The following is a 22424-nucleotide window of genomic DNA, read 5'->3' as shown; positions in this document are numbered from 1 at the left end:
CGCATGATGTGCTGTGATTGCAGTGACCATCACATTACATGTAACGAACAGAAAACCAGAATTACCAGAAAAAAATTATTATGTAACATCTTCTGTACAGAGGATTTTTTTAGGAGTTGTTTTCAGAAAAACTGGAAAAGAGATATTGTGAAAGTGATTTTGACTGATAGGGAAAAAAGGGTAAAATTGAATGCAATGAAATTAATGAGCAAATAAAACAGTGAGAGAGTCAGGCTACACGCGTTTGGCTGCGTCGTGCAGTTAAGAATTTTTTGCACGGAAACAAAAAAAAGACGAATACAAGAAACGTAAAACCATCAACTTGAACCTTGTGGGTGTTATACTCAACCAATATACAAACAGTGCCCACAGCAAGTGCGTAAAACAAAGACAAAAAATAAACTATATTTTGTTCCACACGTAGTTTGCAGATGCTTGTTAGGATTTTGTTGTTCTTAACTCAGTACTGATTTAACAATAAACAGAAAAAGAAAAAAGGGAAAATTAAGCTTCACACAGGGGTCAGGTCTGGGTTCAATTTTTCCGCTCGATAGTTTATATACAACTTCCGCAAAGAAGGCCCACCTTTGCTTATAATGTTGGTTTTTGGTTGTTTTTATGAAAAGTACAAAACACAGGCACAAATTAAACATACAAACCCAGAACTTGGATGAGAAGTTGAATTAATGAATACCAACGAATTGTGGTATTTTAACATGGGTGGCTTTTAAAATAGATATGCATAGTTCACTACCAATACATGTTTTGCTGTTTTTACCAATTTGTTCTATGGTTATATATATACACTTGTAGTTCGGGTTTTCTTGGAAGAGTGTTTTATGCTGGATGTGGTACAAGGAAAATGTTCATCAATTTTTTGCGTTTTTGCCACCTTTTCTCATAACAGATATACAGAATAATCTCTGCAGTCTCAAAAATTGAGGCCACGACGAGTCAACGGCAAATTACAAACATTTAACTCCTGCTCAGTAACGGCACTTTGGCACTAAGATGCTAAAATAATAATTCGTCCGTTAAGAACAGAATAGGCAAAGTTTTGGTGCCGGTTGGCATGCAGGACGGCGCCGCTGTATTTGCACAACTCCACAGTGTCTGTATTAACTTGGGGGAACCACCTGTTACTATCTGTCCGCGGAAAATTCGTTGGCGTTTCCGACGGAGTTGACGCAGTTGGTTGGTTTCCGGTTGTCATGGTTACGAGAGGAGGAACTGTTGTTGCCACGACGACTGGGACCGTTTCTCTGCTTGATAAAAATAAAAATTACTAATTAAAAGTGGGAAATTTTTAAAAAACATTTAAAGTGAGGAATTTTTTAAAAGGAGAGTAAATCTAAATGCATATATAGGTTTTGTTCTAATGCTGCATTGTACTTTGGGTTGGCAAACGTCTATGGTAAACCAACCGAAACAGCAAAAAATGAATACAATTTTAAAATTTTAAAAGATATTGACTGGGACCGCTTCTCTGCTCATTAAAAATAAAAATTACGAGTGGGAAATTTTTAAAAGAAATTGGCTGGGAAAATCTAAATGCTTTTATCCATTTTGTTCTAATGTACCAATGATCTTTAGGGTTGGCATAAATCTATAGAAAACCAACCAAAACAGCAAAAATGGATACAATTTAGAAATTTAAAAAAAAATTGATAAATTATCAGTATATATATAAATTTTAACACAACACAGATTTAGAATATTTTTTTATTTTAGTGTTTTCATTAAAACAAAGTTTATGCCAGTGCCACTCACCCTTGTCTGATGTTTTACTTCTGGTTGATTTTTACTAGAAGTAAACGAAATAAGACTGGCTGTGTTTCGCTCAATTTTTCGGCGTGGAGCTGAATAGGAAAAATCATGTGATAGTAAAAAAATGAGTTTCAAATAAAATGTTTTATTTCTGTAAATTAAGATAAAACACCATATGCAATCAGTAGGTTCATTAAACACAGATTTTCCGGACAGTCTCAACATACATAATACAACAGAAAAATAATAAATAAAATTCCTATCTTGCAAATAAGTTACCATGTTTACATTGAGACTGACCATGCAAATAAGATGTTTGACAAACCTGGTGAGTTTTTTGTGGTCGATGTCGAGCTTTTGCTCGTCCCAGAGTTCCCAGAGTTCCCGTCTTTCCGCTTTTCTTTCAAAGTTACATTATTTGCTACAGTTTCAGTTTTGCCATTTTTACAGGGGGTAACTAGAGCGGGGGTTTGTGGTTTTGATGATTTCCGTGCGTTTATCGGCAGTGAGGCGAGTTTTCTGTCGGCAGATAAACTGCGATTGTCCGCAGAATGTGTCCGTTCCGCATCACGAGATTTAGGAGCCGAGTTCTTTTGATCTCCGAGGGAGGACAAGCAGTCAGAGGACTTGGAGTGAACGACGGGTCGTCGAGGGATCGGGGAGCAAAGGTCTTCCAACAAACTCTCCGAGTCCTAAAAAATAATTTGAAATTTTATCAAAAATAATTTGAAATTGAATCTTAATTAAAATAATTTGTAATCGAAATAATTTGAAATTAAATTTTAACAAATGTCGGGTGAAAAAGAAAAACAGTCAAAAAAGATAATGTAATACCCTTTTGGCAAATTGATGAACCTTTGCTAAAAATTTAGAAAGAGTTGAAAAAAAACTTTACTAGCTTATGATTTACCAGTATACTTAAAGCAAAAAAACAGAAAAAAATGCAGGGGTTGTAGTTGTACATGTACTTTAAACAAGAATAAGTATATAGCATACACTTACCGAGTCTGTTGTGCAGAGAGAACTTTCTGACGAGTTGTAACGTGCATCAGGTGTTGCATCGGAACAAGAATCTACAAAACATTTGGTTTGTTTACAATGTGGCTTTCTATCAATACAAGTCGTAATGTAAGAGAGAAAATGACCAGTTTAATATAGAACACTTTGTATTCTAATGACAAATATTTGCATCCTTCAAAAGGTATTACATATTGTACTGCTGTAAGCTGTAGTGTTTAAACAAGAAAACATTAACAGTTGTTACAGTGGTTTGAAATTCATTAAATGTTCAAAGTTATTTAAACTTGATAAATTTTATGATTGTTAATATAGAGTGCAAGTCACCTGTGCTACAAGCAGATGATGTTGAACAATAACCACCATTCTGATGTTGCAAGTTACTTGTATCTGAACATAATAACATGTAAGTGACCAAAACTATTTTTGTGGTAATTTTGAAAGTTTTCACTGAAAAGTACATTGAAAATGTGTTTTGTGGTCACTGTACTGTACTAACAATGCGTACGGCTATGTTGGATGAAGGGTGTGTAACTGTTGACTTAGTACAAATTAAACAACAGCAGCAAGTCAATTGTCAAGGGTTCACGCCACAATGGTGAGCATATAGACTCCTGACACCAATCACTAATAAATAGTTCTTAATGGGTAAACAACCCTTTATATTTAAAATACATTATACAGGTTACACATTGCTCTAAAAAGCAAGACAAAATAACAGTTTAAATGATGGCAACACAGGCGGTAACGTAAAAGGGCAAAGTAAACATACCAGTTGTGGAGCTAACGTAGTCTCTCCACTTTTGCAACGGCCATTCTCCTGTATTCCATGATGTCGTAGGGAACATACACAATGAGGGACAGGAGGCTGAAAATAAAGGAAAAATTTCCGTGATTTTCCGTTACTCAACATTTGCTTACATTACTGTGGTGTAACAAAAACCACATGAGCTGCTGTTATTTTTTAAAGTTCATTTGTGTACAGGGAAAAATTAATACAAAATATTAGATTGTGCGCCTTTTTTTAGATAAATGTACTAATGTCTGTCATTTTTGTTGCCCCAAAGTTTCAATGCATAGATTATTTAATACTCAAAACTTTAGTTATTATTAACAAATCTACATTCCCATGGTTAAGCAATGTACATGTATATATATATACTTTTTATAAATAAAAAGTCTTCCATTCTTCTCAACAAAAATACATTCATATGGTTTTAGCATTGTGTTGTGCATGTAGATTTTTTTTACTCAAGTCTTTGTTCTTAAAAAAACTACATTCCTATGGTATAGCATTACATACATGAATAAATAAAGTAAACTTACCTTGGTTGATTCCCATTAAAGTTGAGATGAAAGATTGCATTTGTGAGTGTGCGAAAGGAAAACTCAAAAGCTTGTTTCACTTGCATAACAGCATATGATCCACGACCCAAGTCATTGCCTGCAAAAAGGTGAATTTGAAAACAAGTGTATTGGTATTGTAATATAATAAGGCATTGGATGTTTGTATGGTACAAGCACACGCATGCTATCATATGAGATGGTTCATCAGAATTGGATTACAGAATAATTAGGTTCACCGTAGTTTAAAGGGTCATTTAACAAGATGGTTGCATTTACAAATTTAATGAGAATATTGTGTTGCTAATTGGACACACAAAAAAAAACAGAGTTAATATGGACAGACTGTAACAAATTTTTTCTTGATAATAATTTTATTTTAACATTTTATATTTAGGGTCAAATATCTATGCATTTAAATTTATTCCAAGATTTAAAAGTACATTTATGCAATATTAGAAAAATATGCAACTAATTCGGCCTTGTTGGTGATTTGTCCCTATGTTATTATAAACTACCATATCCCCACACCAGATCATGTAAGGCACCCAGCTATTGTATCACCGACATCTAATCTTTGTTATTTGTAAGCAACACTTACCTAGAGTGAGAGGATCTTCAATGGACAACAAAGAAGGCTGACATCCATTGTCCATTTGTTTTCGAAACTGTACAACATACGGTATTAGTTTCAACCATGGATAATTGTAAATAAAGTAATCTAGTTTAACATTTTTAGAGTACAACGTCTGTAATTAAGAATTCTTGAGTTAAATGCAATTTTTATACTGGTTAAAAAATTTTTTTAATGATTTAAATATTTAAAGGCAACAAAAGACTTTAATTGTATTAAACAATCATATATATAATCTTTGCAAACAATGCTATACATAATAGATTATCCAATACATTGTTGCTATAATGGCAGCAATCAATGCAATAAAACTAAATATGGAAATTCAGGATATAGTGGCCCACGAGTGACACCAGGATGCTCGACATTGTGCATAGGGTATAGCACACACGCAGGGTTAAACGAAACCCACCTCTTCCTTGGTGATATAGCCCTTGTTCTTCACACAAATACACAGAGACTGGTAGTTAAAGTGACGGCCGTAGAGTTCGAGAAACTCAAGCAACATCACGCCAAGATTGTTCGTTATATCTCGACTGTCACTACGCGGGTGGGTCTGGAATGTAAATTTTATTTAAGATTTTCTAACGGGGGGAAAAACTTTAAATCAACGAATTAATTTAATTTTCAGGGGTGCTAGTTCTTGCTGTGCTAATACTACAGAGGATTGGTTGGTTGTATTTTTCTGGTGTTCATAGGAATCATAGGCACTTAGATATCTCTCATATATTTCAGCCAGCTAATTGTATGTAGACAAATTACACTTTTTACTTTCTTTTTACACTTTGATTGTAGAATCTGTATTCATATTTCATAGAAGTAGCATCTGCAGCATTTTTTCCATGATAAACATGGCAAATAAAGTTGTTCTTCACAAATAAAGTTGTTCACACTTTTAATGGACATGATATACAATATACAAATATAATACCTGTAGAAAACTGATGGCCATCAATATCAGAGAATATGAGCTAAGGCCACCGGTCCACACTTCATTTAACTCACGAACGAGCAGAAATTGCTTGAGGACAAATATAAGCTTAGGTAGCGCTGGATATTTCTTCATGAAATCCTACACAACAAACTAGAGTAATTTCTCACATTTCTATGCTATGTAAACAGCATTGCCTGGGGCACATAAATGTTTGTAACTATTCCCGATAAATGATGGCAACTTTCTATAAATATATACAATGTGAAATGGATACATTTGATGCCTAGTCAAACAAAGGATCTTTTTACAGTAGTAGATGTTCGCTTATACATGATTAGTGAATATGAATATTGTCATGGTATGTTACTACACACCAAGTAACAATAAACAGTTAAAACCACAATTATGTAAGCAAAATACCAATAGAATAATTTTAAACAAAAATTATGTATGTAAAATTGCTTGTGTAGGATATGCAAAAAAAAAACATTTGGAAACACTGGATTAATAAACAGCTCGCAACACTGGTAGATATAAACCTACCTTAATAAGTTCTACACTCTGCACACCACTTTGTATATTGAAGCTTATATCAACCTTAACCAAAGTTTCTTTGTGTTGGAACTTTATTAAAGGGACCTGATGATTAAAGAGGTGGTTATGCTTATGCCAATGCGGTTCAATACTAAATAAACATTTTATCAATCAGATTACACATATGTAATATAACGGTTGTATTTGTGAGTCTGTGTCATTACATGAGGCATGTTAATCATGTGATTTACGCCGTCAATAAAACCCAGACGTTGTACTTTGTAACCATTTGGTATAACATAGCTTTGCGTTAGTTATTGTTTAGCATATCTATATTTACATTTTAAAGAAATGTTCCGGTCTTCAAGATAAATATCTTTCTAAGAAACTAAATTAACTGGAGATAAATAAAGAGAGTGCCAGCTAATTCTGCTTATGGAAATACCCATGTTTTTAACCAAGCTTGTTGAAAGAAAAACCTCAAACAATATATATATATATATGTTAAAGTTTACAACATTCTACAACTTACAGCTGCACGGTCTAAGACTTTGACCGACCCCTCAGCTACAATGTCTTTGCTGACGAGGGCTTTCTGGAGCGACCACAAAGGAAGATGTTCCCATTCACCGAACAACACAATGTCAATGTCACTGTGGGTGAGAAAGTTGGCTCAGTATGTGGTCAACTAGACAATAGCCCACACACACACATGATTAGCACTTAACGAGTTACATTGTTCACCAGCAAACAAGGTGTGCAAACAAACTTAAACAATGCCAGTATCTATGCATACATACATACAGTAGCACCACATCTTGATATGATACTGACCCAAATAAAAAACCACAACCTGCTTAGTGCTTACCATATTACGCTCATTTTAATTTATAGATACCAAAAACTAAGGCAATATGATGTTATGCTGTGTTATAAACTGATTGCTAGCAACCAGACAACATAATCTATAGTAAAGCATGGTATAATACATAACACAAGGTTTATTAGAGGTTCAATATATTGAGATAAAACTAACCTTGTAGGGAGATAAAGATCTGTCCGAAAACTTCCAAAAACGTCGAGCTATAATAGAACGAAGGTTATTTATGTTTAACCGAATATTAATTAATAATTAACCAGAAACTTAACCACCAAAGTGGCAGCATTGAGCCAACAGGAACAAATTTGAAATATATATAAGTTTAATTTAAAATTGGTTTTAAACTTGCGACAAGCTTTTTGCAAGGCAAAAATTGCAATGTCAAAAATTTGTGAAATTTGAAATTGAGAATTGATTGTGATTTATGAACAAAAAGTAAGCAATTTCTTTTTTGAAGCATAATATGCACATAGTTAAGTTGAAATAATTTTTTTGAGGATAGAAATATGAGAGTGATTATACCTTACAAGTCGGCCATAATTCCAACACAACTTCTTCAACTGACTTGATGACATATTCGCGCATTTGTCGTTCTTCTTCAGTTGGCCGCATAAATTCATAGAAATCCTCAATTTCTTCATGGAATCTAATTATGAATATGTACATTAGGGGTTGGGAGGTATAGGAAATTTTCAAACACAACAATGATATAGTGTAGGCAGATATGAAGTGCTCAATACTTTGATCTCGAAAGACGGTGTTTTGCAGCTTATATTTGCAGAGGTGTCAAGAGTGCCTATTCAATGTCTGCTGTGCAAATTGTAGCATATACACACAGGTGGTAATTTAATATAAGCTTTAAGCTAAACCCAAAATCGATGACTTCACCCTTGGGGAATTTATTGAAGCCTATAAACCATGCAAAATGCACACCAAATACTAAAATTCGGGGAAAAAAATTGACAACATAAACACAAATAGATGCCTAAGAAGCAACCGAAAAATACTTCACTCACCCCACCAACCCAGGATGGTAATCCCTGGTAACCCACGGGGAAGCGGTAGATCGAACGTATCGATCAAACTTCCTTGTTCTCCCTAAACTTATATTCTCTCTTCTTTTCTTCCCACCATGAGGTGGAGACACAGAGCCGTCTTCGTTTGTTGTTTGAAAATTTTTCTTCTTGCAAGATGGTGAACCCTCCGAGTTCCTCAGCGGAATAAAGTTGCTCTCATTGAACCCATGCATTGGGAATCTTTAGCAAAAAGAAAAAAACTTGTTTTATGCCCAGCTACTACTGATTAAGCACTATAAACCATGAATGGGGATATTAGTTGTTAATTTGTTAATAACAACAAAGCTCGAGTGACAACACACACATGTGCGGCAGTCAGTAACGTAATGTCTAATCATGTCCCTCATTTATCTTGTAACACCGGCTGCCGTTTGTCATAAAAATGACTAATTACACAATTTGCAGTAAGTAACTGCTTTACACCCGTGCAGACTAAAAACATGAATACAAGAGCTTATTACGCATTCTATAACATAGTATTAGCAATTTTAAAAGCACTGCAAAACTTTCAAAACTAGATATTCAAAAACAAACATAGTATTAGCAATTTTAAAAGCACCGCAAAATTTGCAAAACTAGAATATTTAAAAAAAAACATATATATATATATATATATATATATATATATGTATACACACTACAAATTAATTTGTACATCATATAGACACGTCATTATGTAATCCTTGTTATCTCATATACACATGTAAGTAATGAACATTATAGGCATCTTACATACCATGTCTGAATAAAATTGAACAGCTGTGGTTAAGTCTAGCTTAGGTATTGATCGTTACAATATTGAATCGAAGGTTTTTACACATTTCACATTAATACAGTTAGTATGTAAGCTATACAAAGGTGTAATAAAAAGTAAAGACACATTTGAACCTATTTGTATTTGTACAGCACTTAATGGCTCTTAATGAGAAGTAAAGATATAACTTTACAGCTAATTATGCAACGCCTGATGTGTTTTAACAGCTCATAAAACAGGGACCAATTAAGTTTAAATAACACAACAATCAGAAATGAACCCATAAAAACAAGTCACTTTAAATGAATTATATAAATAAATATATATATTTTGTTTTCCAGCATTATTGTTATCTTGATTGAGTTATTTAAAGGAACGGTAAAATTTGTTTGTGGTTTAACCAATACATTCCTAACGAAATCAGATAAAACTGACAATATGCCATTATATTAATTAAGTCGAGTTAGATAACTCAGTAGATTGTCTTATATAAAGTATGCTATTGTTTTTATTGTACAAACTGGCCATTTAATGGATAGCAAGTGATTTATGATATCGTTGCGAGCGGTATAATTAGAAATGATTCATTAATTTCCGATGATTTTCTGTCGCGTATCTCAAAACAATCGTATTCTTACCGATTTGTTAAAGCCTGTTGGTGATGGCAGATAATATTTCTTTGTGCAGGATGACAACAAAATACAAGTGTGGTTACTCTCAAAATGCAAATTCCGTAAGTCCTAAACAAAAGAGTATGTTATTGGGGTAACACTAAAAGAGGAAAATCAACACTAAAAGAGGGGAATAGGGAAAACTTGCATTCCTAAAAGACATGAAAAGAGGGAAATTGGGAAAATTCTGCTTAGTAAAAAAATGAGATTGATATTGTTATTGATAGTGTGTGATGTGAAATACGAAAATCTTCAGTAAAAACATATCGCACATGATGTGTTATTAGCATTCATACATACAAAGATTCGGTATGACTTACTTTCTCAACAGTTCTCAGAATATTCATCCACAAATTGGAGCCTTGGCTTATATCTAAAGAATCTGGGCAATGCTTTGTGACTTTTTTATCCATTCACGCACAGAACAAAGTGCAAAACAGAGCTGAACCACTGCTCTGGTGTTACAAACCTAACAGTTCTTGTTCAGTGCTTATCCTAATACTATACCTACAAACCTTTGAGATATAAAGTCAAGTGGTTGGCTTAAAATTCTCCTGGTCAATACAAATAGTTTTATCTTTCACAATTTAAGCATATATAAGATGATAAGGATTTCAATTGTGCAAATATAAGTAAACCAGGTATAAATTATGAAGTTGCTTTAAAGTTTAAACCAATAATGTCATGTTATGGTGCAATAAGCCTATACAATGTTCACTACATAATTTACAAAAGCAGACAATCAGATATTATATAGTCAATTGAAATTTGAGAATTTGCGTCACAAGATTTATTATTATAAAAATTTGATATCCAAAAATAGTTCAACACACAATACAAATAAAGTAGAGCCAACAAATAAAAATACTCTGCATAAGATTGCACAATACTTTTGCAGGTAATGTTGATATAATATTGCAGTGCCGTAACAAAATTAAAATTAATGTGTTTTATAATTCTAGTAGCAAAACAGAAAACAAAATTAAGAGTAATTGGCTATTGCATTATCATGACTCTTTATTTTATTTGAATTGCTGAAAATCTGTCTGCATGAAAGAACAGCAGTTCACTTACCAGCTTTTAAATAACAGGAAATGAATTTCTTGTTGCGCAAGGCATGCAACATATGCCAAGTGAAAGGGTAGGAAAAATACAGAACTTAACACTTTTCTGTACTGCAAAGGTTCACAGAAATACTTTTACTCAACACAAGATTTTTACTTCTTACACATTAAAAGTTAAAAATCAATTGGTATTTTGGCAGCAAATTTAAATGCCGCTTCCTAAAAATGGCTGTTTCCTTGCTCTAGTACCAAATAATTTATTATACCCTACCGGAATAAGTGGTTAATTTTACTGTAGCGCTTTTACGTTTTTCGATAGAACTATCCTGTTCAAACTCGTACATGGCGAAATCAATCTGATATGGAATTTGGTGATGGCCAAGGCTGACCTGTTGCTTTTATAACCTGGTCGATGCTTTCGGATCAAAATCGGCATTCAGCAATTTTCCACAGTGCTAAGAAGCTACCAAGCAGCAGTGGTGCCTTTCTCCTTTCCCGTTGACAGATTGCGACACTTTGCTAGGATTATTGGCTAGATCTAAGTTTACTTTAAGACTTAAAACGTTTTGCAGCCGGTAGCCGCCGTCTAAGTTCTAAATTGAATTCTTGATCCTGACAGTCCTTGTGTTCTTGTACTTTTGTTTTGTTGTTTCTTGAAACAACCTTTTGTATTTTGAATTCAAGTTAGGCCTACATATCAAGTTTGGCGAATTTGTTCATAAATCGTGCCTAACTTACTCAAACATATACAAAACAGCCTCGCGGAGGTTGCGCATTTATTATAAAAGCTAACGCACTAGAAATTACCCTTTACATCGTCCAGCAGCCATCTGCTTAATCAACAGCTAAAGTTAGTACAGAGCCGAGTAATTGAGCGGTATTCGCTCGTGCGTGTCACCCATATTTGGCATATTCATCCATTCGCTTCAAATGTCGCCGGTTCATACGCCGCTGCCTGATTCAAACGTTATGTTCTCTTGGGTAAACTAACCAATGCGTTGCGCTCACCTTGGCCAAGTGGAACATACGTGTTCTCACTGCCAGCTTTATTACACAGTTCTGGACCACATTTCCCCCGTTGTTCAGAAACGGCGATCAAGCTGAAAAAACAAACAAGATAACACGAAACTTCGGTATCGTGTCTGCCTTTTCTAAAGCGACAGTTCTTTACTGTCTTCTAGTGATAATCTTGTACAAGGAAATTAGAACATGTGCAAAACAAGTGATACGGTTATCAAACGTTTCCAAATCTTCCTGTTTGCTGATAAAACGTTATCAAAATCTTTCCGACTAGCATTAAACATTCTATACCAAACCTGCCATATTAATGCAAGGGAAAACTAAATATTGGTATGAAATAAACACGGCGCCTTCCATTTCTTTATTTAATCGACTTTTCTGTGTATATAGTGATCTTAATATCCAAGATACAATCCTGTACCTTAAATATAACTATATAATTACAAAGACAAATTTCGTTGAAACCTATTTGCATGAACAGGCACAGTGGAAAGAACAAGAAAACATTAACATGGCAGTTGAACTGTGCATATAATGTTACCAAAACTTGCAACACGGCAGGCTTGAATTTTCCTAGATAAATAATAAAACTAATGAGAATTCATGTATGATATCTGAAATTTGAAAGAAATATTATTTGAGCACAGTGAAAATAAGGCATGACCAATACACCATGCAGGATAAATAACACAACATAATTTTAATTGACCCTTTAATATTCCACACAGGTGATTATTATATTATTCTTTGAAGAGGCCAGCTCGTGTGGCAGCTCTTATTAATTTGGAAAGTTCTTGCTGTAAAATTATCACAACTCCTTTAGACAGTGGAAGAAGCGGATAATCCAATATTTTCTTTAGTTTTTCTTCTTGTGCAGAATTAATAGTAGCGGTAACACAATCATTTTCACCAAGTACTTCATTATCATTAATATCTTCAGTCGCATTAAATTTCTTCTTTTCAGTCACTCTATCACTTTCCTTATAGCTTTGTTTTGCCCAGTCGAGCAGCGACCTTACTCTACGAACCAGAAGGGGCAAATGTTTTCGGCAGTAGTCAAGACTAAACTCAGTAAATGTTGGATGCTTGGTAGTGACAAACATGGTCATATGCTGCACCAGCCTCAATAACACCTAAGAAAATTGTATTATTGTTTTAAAGTTTAAATAAATGAGTGCCACTTATCTATATCTATTAAAAGACAACTTCAGGAGTTATATTATGGAAGTCATATTTTATACACCAAATACCAGTCTACAAGTTACTAATTAAGAAGTACTATTTTTTAAGTGACCATGAACATAAATGGCCACATTTGTGGCAGCGTTGAGTTGTAAAACCATGGATTGTTTTATTATTATTATTAATGGGTCAGGTTATTGTCATGAACCTGGGATTTAGGCCAGATTTGGCCTATTACCCCAACAACCAGGAAAGCCTATATGAGTCCTTCGTGCGACAAGTAACGCTACCCTGCATATTTTACGCAACATTTTTCATCCTCGTATGCTTGTTGACACTTTTTAACATTGTGTATTGTTTTTGTTTTTTAAATGGCTAATAACTTGGACAACCCATTAGTGACCGCTGGACTGAAGCAATGTCCGTTAGGTGTCTTGCCCAAAGTCACATGCGCCGATCAGTATTAGTATCGCCGTCGAGCATCGAACCAGGGAACTATAATAACCTATTCAGTCACAATAACATTATAACAACGTACATCAAACAGTGATACTATAGCACAAAAAATGATGCAGTTTGTTATTGTTACCACTACACAAACTATTAACCAAGTATCGCTTGCCATTTCATTGTAACATCTGCTGTTTTTCTTTCCTTCGGCAGTTCCCCTGTGCCCCTCATAACCAGCTTCATTATAATATGGTTCAGAATTCAATATTAGACCTGTTATTGGTTTCAATAGAAGATTATGAGAAGTATGTAATACGCAATATTGATCACTTTAAAATTAGTCAAACAGTTCTATATTGTAAGCATTGAAGATTGAGATAGAGAAATTTTTTTTTTCTTACCTTGAATTGACACGAGAACTTGTAGTAAGTTGGAATCATCTGTCCATTTTTCATTTCCCTGTTAATAGACACAAATACACTAAATAAAAAGTGTACAATCAAATGCAAGTTTTATCCTAAAATTTTTTCTCTTTAAAATGACCAAAATATAAATAGCATACTTTACGTTTTTTTAAAGTTGCTAGCAAAAAATATAGTAGTTTATTCATATTAATAACTTATACTCAATTTACATGGTAATTAAGAAAACAATTATTTATTACTAATTTCATTGTTTCTAGACACATACACACCTTTCCAGACCATGTACCAAGCAAACTAATGCAAACTTTTCCATCTTCATACAGGTTTGGGTTAAGACGAGGTGAGAATGAAATATATCTGATGTTTGGTGGGTTAGACGGGTAATCCCATGGCAGTTGAGCATGAAACACAAACAAACCATTTTCATACGGAGTGCTAGCAGGACCTTCGATCAGTATGGTAAACAAATCCTGGAAAATAATTGAACAAAATTTTCCAATATATTTTGCACAGTAAAATAACTAAGAATAAAATGTTAAAATCGTAATTAACTAGGCTACTACAGCCAGGAGTGTTTTACAGAAAGGCATTTGTAGAAGAAACAAATTGTGTAATAACTTTAGCAATAAAATCGCAGGCAAAATGGACAACCTATTAAACAACAAATGTATGTAATTGTCATACTCTTTTCTTTTTTTAGAATAAATTTTAATATATATATAATCTTTACAAGCAAAACCAACAAAAAAGTGGACAAACAGTTTATTTTAATTTTACCATTCTATCTTGGAATGATTTCACATGAATACCAGATGGAAGGGCACTTCTTAACAAACGTAGATCTTTGTGCAACGCTGTGGTGTATTTCTTGCCTGGTTGTTTACATTCAGTGGCAATATAACCATGGGAGTTGGGAACTGACTCATCCTGAGAGAAAGTACCACCTGTGGAATGACATGAATAAATACGTGCCGTAATGAATGTAACTTTATCCTCACATGGCCAGAAAACGACAGTCGTTATAACACGGGTGTTCATACACCTCGTGCCAGCTTACGAGTTACCATGTATGTTACTTTGTGGGTGATTATTATTTGGGGATTTTTTCTTTTTTTTTTGGACAACCCATTAGCCACGGCACTGGATATTGGAATCTGGTGCTACGAAGTACGTAACAGAAAAAATCAAGTCAACAAATTGTATAATATAAGAGATATATATTTTGCCTAAATGGCATCGTCAATTTCTTATTCAAATTGAACCTGTTATGTCGTTGTAATGTAATCTTGCTTTCACTAATTTTATAAATCCGGTTACAATCATTATTAAATTGTGTACAGACACCAGTTTACTTTCTAATTACAACTCATATATTAGCACTGGCTCAGTTTGTTCCATGAATTAATTTACAAAAAACTGTAGCACAAGTTATTGCATTTAACCACATTGAAACATAAACTGTTAAGAACCACAATTATTAAATCTTAATATAAAAATTAAATCCTAATATAAAATTTTTACAAAAAATAAATCTTAATATAAAAATTAAATCCTAATATAAAAATTTACGATTATTAAATCTTAATATAATTTCATGTAGACAACTAGACATGTTTAGTCACTAACAACAAGCATTAAAACCCCACAACTCCCAACACAAAATACCTTCATTTTCAGCAGAGCACCCCTCTTCACCAGCATCCTCTTTATTCGACTCTTTCCTCCCTTCCTCTTCAACTTCCTTCAATCCGTCTCTCTCCTCCTCATGATCTGCAGCATCCACTGCAGCATCAATACACTCCTCCATCACTGAAGCAACCACAACTTCATCCTGATCTTCAACATCGGATGCGGCCGTCTCCCAACTTTCATCCGATCCCGCCTCACTTGCATCACCACTGGAAGAGCTTCCATGAAATTCTTCATCATATTCATCAGAGCTTATCTGCATCACCGCCTAAATAAAAAGAAAAGAATTTTAAAAAACAACAGATTTTAAATGTTGATTATCAGAACACAAGTAATACTTTCTGACATTGGTATGTTGAAAAATAGCCAAAAAAAAATTTTTTTTGGCAGCTTTGCTTATATCATACTATAAAAGTGTATTTACGAAGTAAAAGACACTTAACCAACAATACAAGGTTTAAATCGCAATTTTTAATCTTTATAGTTCGAAAGACACATTTTTACATACTATAAGCACATAAAGGCGGACAGGTTTTACATAATGTATATATCAACACATGATTCTATAAATAACTTTTTAAAAAATTAATTGAAAATTGCCTTACCTGTGGATAGACTTCACCCTGGCTCCCATCACTCCACAAAACTTGTAATTTTCCGTTTGGATTCACTCGAAGCAGCTCTCCGATCAATTGCTCCTCCCCATGCTCCTCATCACTCATGGAGGAGATTCGGATGATGATGTCAGAGATCCGGAAATGAAAATCAGGATGATCCGCAACTTGGTACACACTCACCTAAAAAAAAATAATACAATAATAAAAAATAATAATATTTTCTTTTTTATAAAAAATAATAATATTTTCTTTTTATAAAAAAATAATAACAATAGAATAAAAATAACATATTTTTTTAATAAAATTTTTTTTATAAGACTAGACTTAAGTGCAAAGCTGTATTTTTGGTTAAAATTTTCACATGTTGGTCATTATGTTGTATAGTATTTAAAATATATAACACTATGCACCTCTTCTTTATGTAGAGTGGTTACTTTGTTTGTTGATGTATCAAGTCTGAACCATTACACTATTGCCATTCTATTTGCATTATCAGCACTCAGAATCAAACCATACAAATGCACATCACCAGAATCTGAAAGCAAATAGAACATTTTTTTACTTATGTATAGTAGATTATAAAAATTTCTATATGAGCAAAATAACAAAGAGTGTTGCTCTAACAATTACCTTCGCAATAGATAAAACTGGGATACAAGCATTTATAGCAAAAAAAAACGTTTTCTAAGACATAGTAAATTAAAAACATTATTATTGTATGTATTTTAACACGAAACGTTCGTAATTGAAGGTATTTCATATCATATCTATGGACACTTTTTTGTTTTAAAAAAAAAAACGGACAGAAAAAATTAGACACTTAATATTTTTAAATTTTATGTTTTTTTAAGGATTTTGACTTCTATTCAAATAAAATATCCAAGCAAACTTTGCACCAAAGTGCCCAAAACATAAACCACATTTTTTAATATCCACATTAAACAAAAGTTTATCATACTTGCTTCATCATAGACAAAATCTCCCGGGCAGAAATCGTTATCATCAACATGATGGGCTTGTCGGACACCAGTTGACGGAATACCTCGCGACATTGTACCATCTTGCCACTCGATGTCAGCGGTGGTATGGGTGCAAACCACTTCCACAGTAACACTTAAAAAATAAACATTGTTTATTAAAAATATTTTGGGGAGAATAAATATTTGGTATGCAGTAGGGCGGTGAAAGATGGGACATTTTTTTATTCTATTTTCTCGTCACATTTGGTAGTAAACAAAGAACATTCAAAGAATTATAAAACTGTATCTTCCCATAGACCGTTGTTAAATGTTTAAAACCCGATCAGGATATTTGGATATTACGTGTTAAAGGTGTCCCGTCTTCCCCTACCCTACTATACAACAGGTGTGAGTTAAATAGTCACAAATATTTCTGTTATCCAGAGCATGTTTATTTATCTCTATTTGAAGTAACAATGCATGTGTCAATTGACAGTATCGTATTTCTTGTTTTTTGTACATTAGCAGTTCTGTGTTTTGCGAGATGCTATTGATTGGTACATTGCGTGATTGCACAAATTCTTTAGTTTAAAAATAAATCAGTTTCTTGTGTGTTGAACACGTGAGTGATCATACATTTGTATAAAGAAGAAACTGCTACACGTGCTTCAAACACTCAATGAAAATGTTGGTACCATTAAAAAATCCACACACTATTTCACACACTACCACTAAACCATAACTGCTAGCAGCTAACCCTTGACCCCTAACCACTACCGTATTGTTAAAAACATAAAAAAAAAATTAAAAAATACAAAAAAATATTCTTCTAACACACAAAAGTTTAACAATTTTTTTCCACACACTGCCACATACTTTTGTCCAGGTTGGAATATGACTTTAGGTCCAGCTTGACGTTGAGCAATGGGGCCGCTCGTAAACCGATTACCGTCCCAATTATTCAGTGTTTCATTTGATGGTCCCTGGTTAGGAACTTCCGATTCACAACCATCATCTGATGTCTTTTGTTCCGAGTCGCCAGTAAATGTAAGTTCGACCTTAATTAAACAACCACAATGGTTTAAATAGTACTAGCGTGTATTTTTTCTTTAATTTAAAAGTGGCAAGAAAATTTTATAGAATTACTCATATTTTAATTATTATTCCAAGATGAACAGATTTATCTTTATACTGTGGCGAGCCGTCTTGTGTATGTGCCCCAAGTGTACACCAGTGCCTTTTTCGTATCTATTCTTTCGCTATAAATATTAAGTGTATTATGTTATTCGCCTTTATTTATAAAGTATAAACCACTTTAATACAACTACATTTTAAAATACAATTTATTTTATGTAATGACAACTTATCAGTTTTAGGCCTCTAACCTAACTCAAACAGGTATCGCATGTTGTTATCTGATGTGTTTTTTTGATAAATATACAAAGCACATCCAGCACTCAGCAGTAAAGATTAAAAATTATAATTGGCTTTTTAAACATTTTCATTGAACAGTTTGTTGCAGAAGCATAAAACATCCAACCTGCTTTCCTGTGTTGTCCATGTACCCCGATACTGTGTTCTCTCCTACTTTGTATTCATATTTGATATTCTCATCTTGCAACAAATTCATTTGTAGCGAAAGTTTCCGTAAAAGTTTAAGCAGTTTTGCAACCATCTTATTACTGGATATTCCCCCTCTCCAGTAAAATTTGGATCTTCTAATTGGAGAGATTTCGGCCTCGAGACCTTCACTGGTATATAATAAGTTAAATAAAGGAAGTGTAATTTTCCAAGGCTACTGTTCGTTTTTTTGGGCGGCCGGGGCAATGACAGTCTTTATAGCATGGGTGTTCCGTTTCATACACCTTGTATTTACTTAGTAACCACATATGTAACTTTAAGTGTGATTAATTTTTTTAAGTTGTTTTTTTTGTATATGATATGACTGACAAATTAAACAACCCATAAGGAACCACTGGATTCAAGGAATTGATTTTTAGTTGCCTTGTACAAGGATACACACCCTATACCCATATTCTCTGGTCTAGAAGCAAGCACTCCAACCACTACTCCACAACGCCAGAAAGTTTCCATAAATATTGTTTTAAAACACATTTGAAAGCCCAATTTATTTATATTAATAAATAAATTACTAAGATCTTCAAAACTTGTATTGTATACATTATGTCTAAGTAAAAACAGACATAAATTTTTTTTTTAATTAAATAAAAAATATAAAAAAACGAAATAAAAAAATATAAATAAAGTTTTTTAAATAAAAATTCTCCATATAACAAATAAAATACCTAAATATAGAACATAAAAAAAATGAATATAAACATTTAATTAACGATCATTCCTGGCTTTACCACAAGCATACCTCAATGCTTTCAATATTTCTGGACTGCAATTAGGATTCTCAAGATTTACATTCAAAGCTTGTTTTTCTTTGCCAGTAACTGAAAACTTTAAGCTAAAATCTCCAAGCTAAAAAAAATATTAATAGTTTAAAATCAATGCCGATTTATGCAAATATACTATTTTGATATCCCATCTTCCCCCACCCTACTACATATACATTTTTAAACCACAGAAAACATCATATTTATAGTAAAGGGGGGGCAGATGGNACATATTATCATTCTATTTTCTTGTCCCATCTGGTAGTAAAAAACCCTAAAGATCGACCGCAGCATTATCAAACCGTATCCTCACAACTCCCATAGACCGTTGTTAATTATTTAAAACAGGATATTTGCATATTATTTGCTGAAGGTGTCACATCTTCTCCCACCCTACTATACTAAAAATAACATGGGCATGTCATGCACTAATACAATGTAAGCAACCTGGCAAGCAAATGAATTAGGAAGAGGATCGGTTGAATAACAGAACTTGTCAATATCATCTTTCTCTTCTTCATCTTTATCTAAATCTTCACATCTTTGTTCCTGATCCCCCCCTGCAACATCCGCTGCGTCTTCCCAAAATTCGTTAACATCGTGATTCTGATCCTAAAGATTTGTCCAATTTTAAACAAAGAGAACTATTCTATTCTTTTTTGGGGTAAGGTCCTTGTCGGGACATGGGATTTAGGACGATTCGGCCCATTACCCCAACACATGGAATGCCCATTACCCCAACACATGGAAAGTCTTTTGTGCAACCGGTGTTCAACTTTGCGACACTACATTGCAGTCAGCCCGCTACTAAAGCTATGTGCCATAAGCGCATTGACAAAGGACAAATACGGCGATCAGTTTTAATATCGCTATCGCGCATCATAGAGTAAAGTGATGGATATTATAAATCACTCAGGAACATCACTGTTGTACCAAACAAAGCTAACGATTACGATTTTGCGCTAAAAGAAGAAGAATATAGTCTGCTAAAACCACCTCTGTGTTGGAAAGGTCATCTTCTGAGTCTTCTTGGTTGTTCCTCGTCTCTTTGGATTTCGAGGACTTTCTGTCTCCTTTCCTTTTTGCTGGAGGAATGGCTGATGCACTGTCAGACATTCGTGCCATTTTTCTGTACATAAAACAATGCTGTAACTGTTATATACGAATATATTGACAATATTGTAGCTTTTTTTCCCAAATCAACATAAAATATTTGCTTTACAAAAAAATCAACATTTTATAAATGGTTTTAAAAAGTCACATATGTAATAAAATTCTGTGACGGTGATTCTTATATTATGGCATGCCTACTGCTCATACAGTCCACAAAAGTAGTTTAGGTAGTAAGCCACTTCATTTAATTTTTTGGAACTGATTATCTAGCATAAACTATCATGTCGCATTTATTTAAACCAACTTTTTGTCTGCCATGCAACGAGATCATAATTTGAATAAAATTGATGTTAATTTTTACCTCAGAAAATTAGTTCATGGAAAATACAATTTTGCTGGTATTAATAACAGCAGGAGATTTTAAATAGGTTTTATTAAAACTTAACCAACATAAGAGTTAATAAAGATAAATACAAAATACACATTAAATTTTCAAAATGTAAATGGTATATAAGAACACTGTATGAAACAAAAAATGACAGAAATTAAAACATGAAATAAAAAAAACTTGAAAATTACCTGTCCATTTTTCTTGTACTGTAGACACGTCTTGTTCGTTTAAGTTTTTTCTCATTGTTTGGTTGTAAGTTTAGTTGCTCAACATCATTTGCTGTCAGCTGATATTGCATTCGTGTGCCCAACACAAGGTTGCCAGTCCAGAAGTATTGTAGTGTCTTTAAACTGCAAAAGCATAGAAAAAGGGAGAATCAGACACACTAGCCGATACTCATATTCTGAATAGCTGTTATCTTTTAAGAGACACCATCTAATAGCATTCATATTATCAAAAAATATGTGGTTGATAGTATCGAGAATACAGTTTAATTAGGCTTGCACTTTTATTTCTTGATCATAAACTTAAACATGGTTACAAATATAACCAATTGTAAAGCTACATAATATATGTCAATTTTAGTATGTTTATTCTTAAGAAATTGTGGCCATTAAACAGGTGACTAAGAAAGAATAACTTTTGTTATTAGCAAAAACTGAGGTAATGTGCTAATACCGGCCTAAATTCTATGACCTCTGACATGGCTCTCCATAGTAACAAATCTATTGGCCCACATTGTAAAAAAATGGTAACACATACAATTTTTCCCTATGTTAGAACAAATCTATTACCTAATATTATATAGAAAATGGTGACCACATACACTTTTAGCCTATTAGGATAAATAAAAAATGGAAGGAAATTGTCTCGCTTATTTTTAGTCACTTTGTCAAAATAAGTGAAAATATATTCATTTCTTACTATTTAAGATGTTCCCCATGTATTACATCAGGTGGGGGTTCTGCAGGGTTGGTCGAGAGACAAAGTTTGCGCTCATATTCTGTTAACTCTGTCTTGGCACCTAGCTCCGCTGATAAAGTTGGATCCGGTTTTGACTTATCACTTGGTGATGTTGGTTTGTCGTCTTTTTTCCTTTCGTTTGGTGATGAAAAAGCTCGTTGTATCCATTTAACATGCACTGCAGCCAACTCTAACTGGAATTTTTGACATTATAAAAATGCTGTTGTAAATACTTTATTCTTGGCTACAAAAAGAACAAATTAGATTATTATATGGCATGAGGGCTAAAAGGAATAAATCCTATTTTATACACCTCAAGCTCGTTTACCAATTAAATATTATTGCGAAGTTGTGACTGACAATTATATATTTATGGCAGAAATATTAGTCAAACCATTAGTGACTATTGAATTAGCATTAGTATCTTGAATAAATGAATTAATCTTACTTTATCCTCGCGTGGCCTGAAAACGACAGTCGTTATAACACGGGTGTTAATACACCTCGTGCCAGCTTACGAGTTACCATGTTTGTTACT

The 22424-nt window shown here is 33.5% G+C and overlaps 3 protein-coding genes across 7 annotated transcripts in view; all 3 read right to left on the bottom strand.

Annotated features, from left to right (window-relative positions):
• Nucleotides 1-1142: 1142 nt before the first annotated feature.
• LOC101243288 lies at nt 1143-3190 on the bottom strand. The gene is made up of 5 exons (XM_004225851.2): nt 3112-3190; nt 2770-2840; nt 2093-2459; nt 1771-1859; nt 1143-1262 (listed from the first exon to the last, which is right to left on the bottom strand). The coding sequence occupies exons 1-5, from the start codon at nt 3188-3190 to the stop codon at nt 1143-1145; spliced, it is 726 nt and encodes a 241-aa protein (XP_004225899.1).
• On the bottom strand, nt 2363-11838 carry LOC100183193 (non-canonical poly(A) RNA polymerase PAPD5). Of its 2 annotated transcripts, XM_026833908.1 has the most exons (15): nt 9932-11832; nt 9579-9680; nt 8127-8366; nt 7633-7756; nt 7267-7313; nt 6763-6883; nt 6240-6335; nt 5694-5834; nt 5175-5318; nt 4730-4796; nt 4111-4228; nt 3557-3652; nt 3112-3174; nt 2770-2840; nt 2363-2459 (listed from the first exon to the last, which is right to left on the bottom strand). In XM_026833908.1, exons 3-12 carry the CDS (start codon nt 8357-8359, stop codon nt 3568-3570), a joined length of 1176 nt encoding a protein of 391 aa, XP_026689709.1. In that variant the 5' UTR covers nt 8360-8366; nt 9579-9680; nt 9932-11832; the 3' UTR covers nt 2363-2459; nt 2770-2840; nt 3112-3174; nt 3557-3567. The 2 variants fall into 2 exon arrangements, with proteins under 2 accessions (XP_026689709.1, XP_026689710.1); XM_026833909.1 differs by lacking the exon at nt 3112-3174 and having other exon boundaries at nt 2439-2459; nt 9932-11838.
• A 3839-nt stretch (nt 11839-15677) lies between these two features.
• LOC101243326 ((E3-independent) E2 ubiquitin-conjugating enzyme UBE2O-like) overlaps nt 15678-22424 on the bottom strand; it is a 12929-nt gene continuing 6182 nt past the window's right edge. For 2 of the 4 annotated variants that reach the window (XM_018811217.2, XM_026833901.1), the window contains exons 10-18: nt 20416-20548; nt 19867-20031; nt 19398-19504; nt 18558-18768; nt 17894-18075; nt 17017-17171; nt 16469-16593; nt 16047-16238; nt 15678-15709 (exon numbers count right to left, since the gene is read on the bottom strand). In XM_018811217.2, the coding sequence (XP_018666762.1) occupies nt 16523-16593; nt 17017-17171; nt 17894-18075; nt 18558-18768; nt 19398-19504; nt 19867-20031; nt 20416-20548 (1024 nt within the window). In that variant the 3' untranslated portion in view covers nt 15678-15709; nt 16047-16238; nt 16469-16522. Of the gene's footprint in view, nt 15710-16046; nt 16239-16468; nt 16594-17016; nt 17172-17893; nt 18076-18557; nt 18769-19397; nt 19505-19866; nt 20032-20415; nt 20549-21111; nt 21274-21847; nt 22081-22424 lie in introns of all 4 variants that reach the window. The other 2 variants (XM_026833900.1, XM_018811216.2) reach the window with 2 other exon arrangements.

Source organism: Ciona intestinalis, chromosome 3 (assembly GCF_000224145.3).
Source record: "Ciona intestinalis chromosome 3, KH, whole genome shotgun sequence".
Lineage (NCBI taxonomy): Eukaryota > Metazoa > Chordata > Ascidiacea > Phlebobranchia > Cionidae > Ciona > Ciona intestinalis.
The sequence above is the reverse complement of the archived record's forward strand: the minus strand, read 5'-3'. Positions and strand labels throughout refer to the sequence as shown.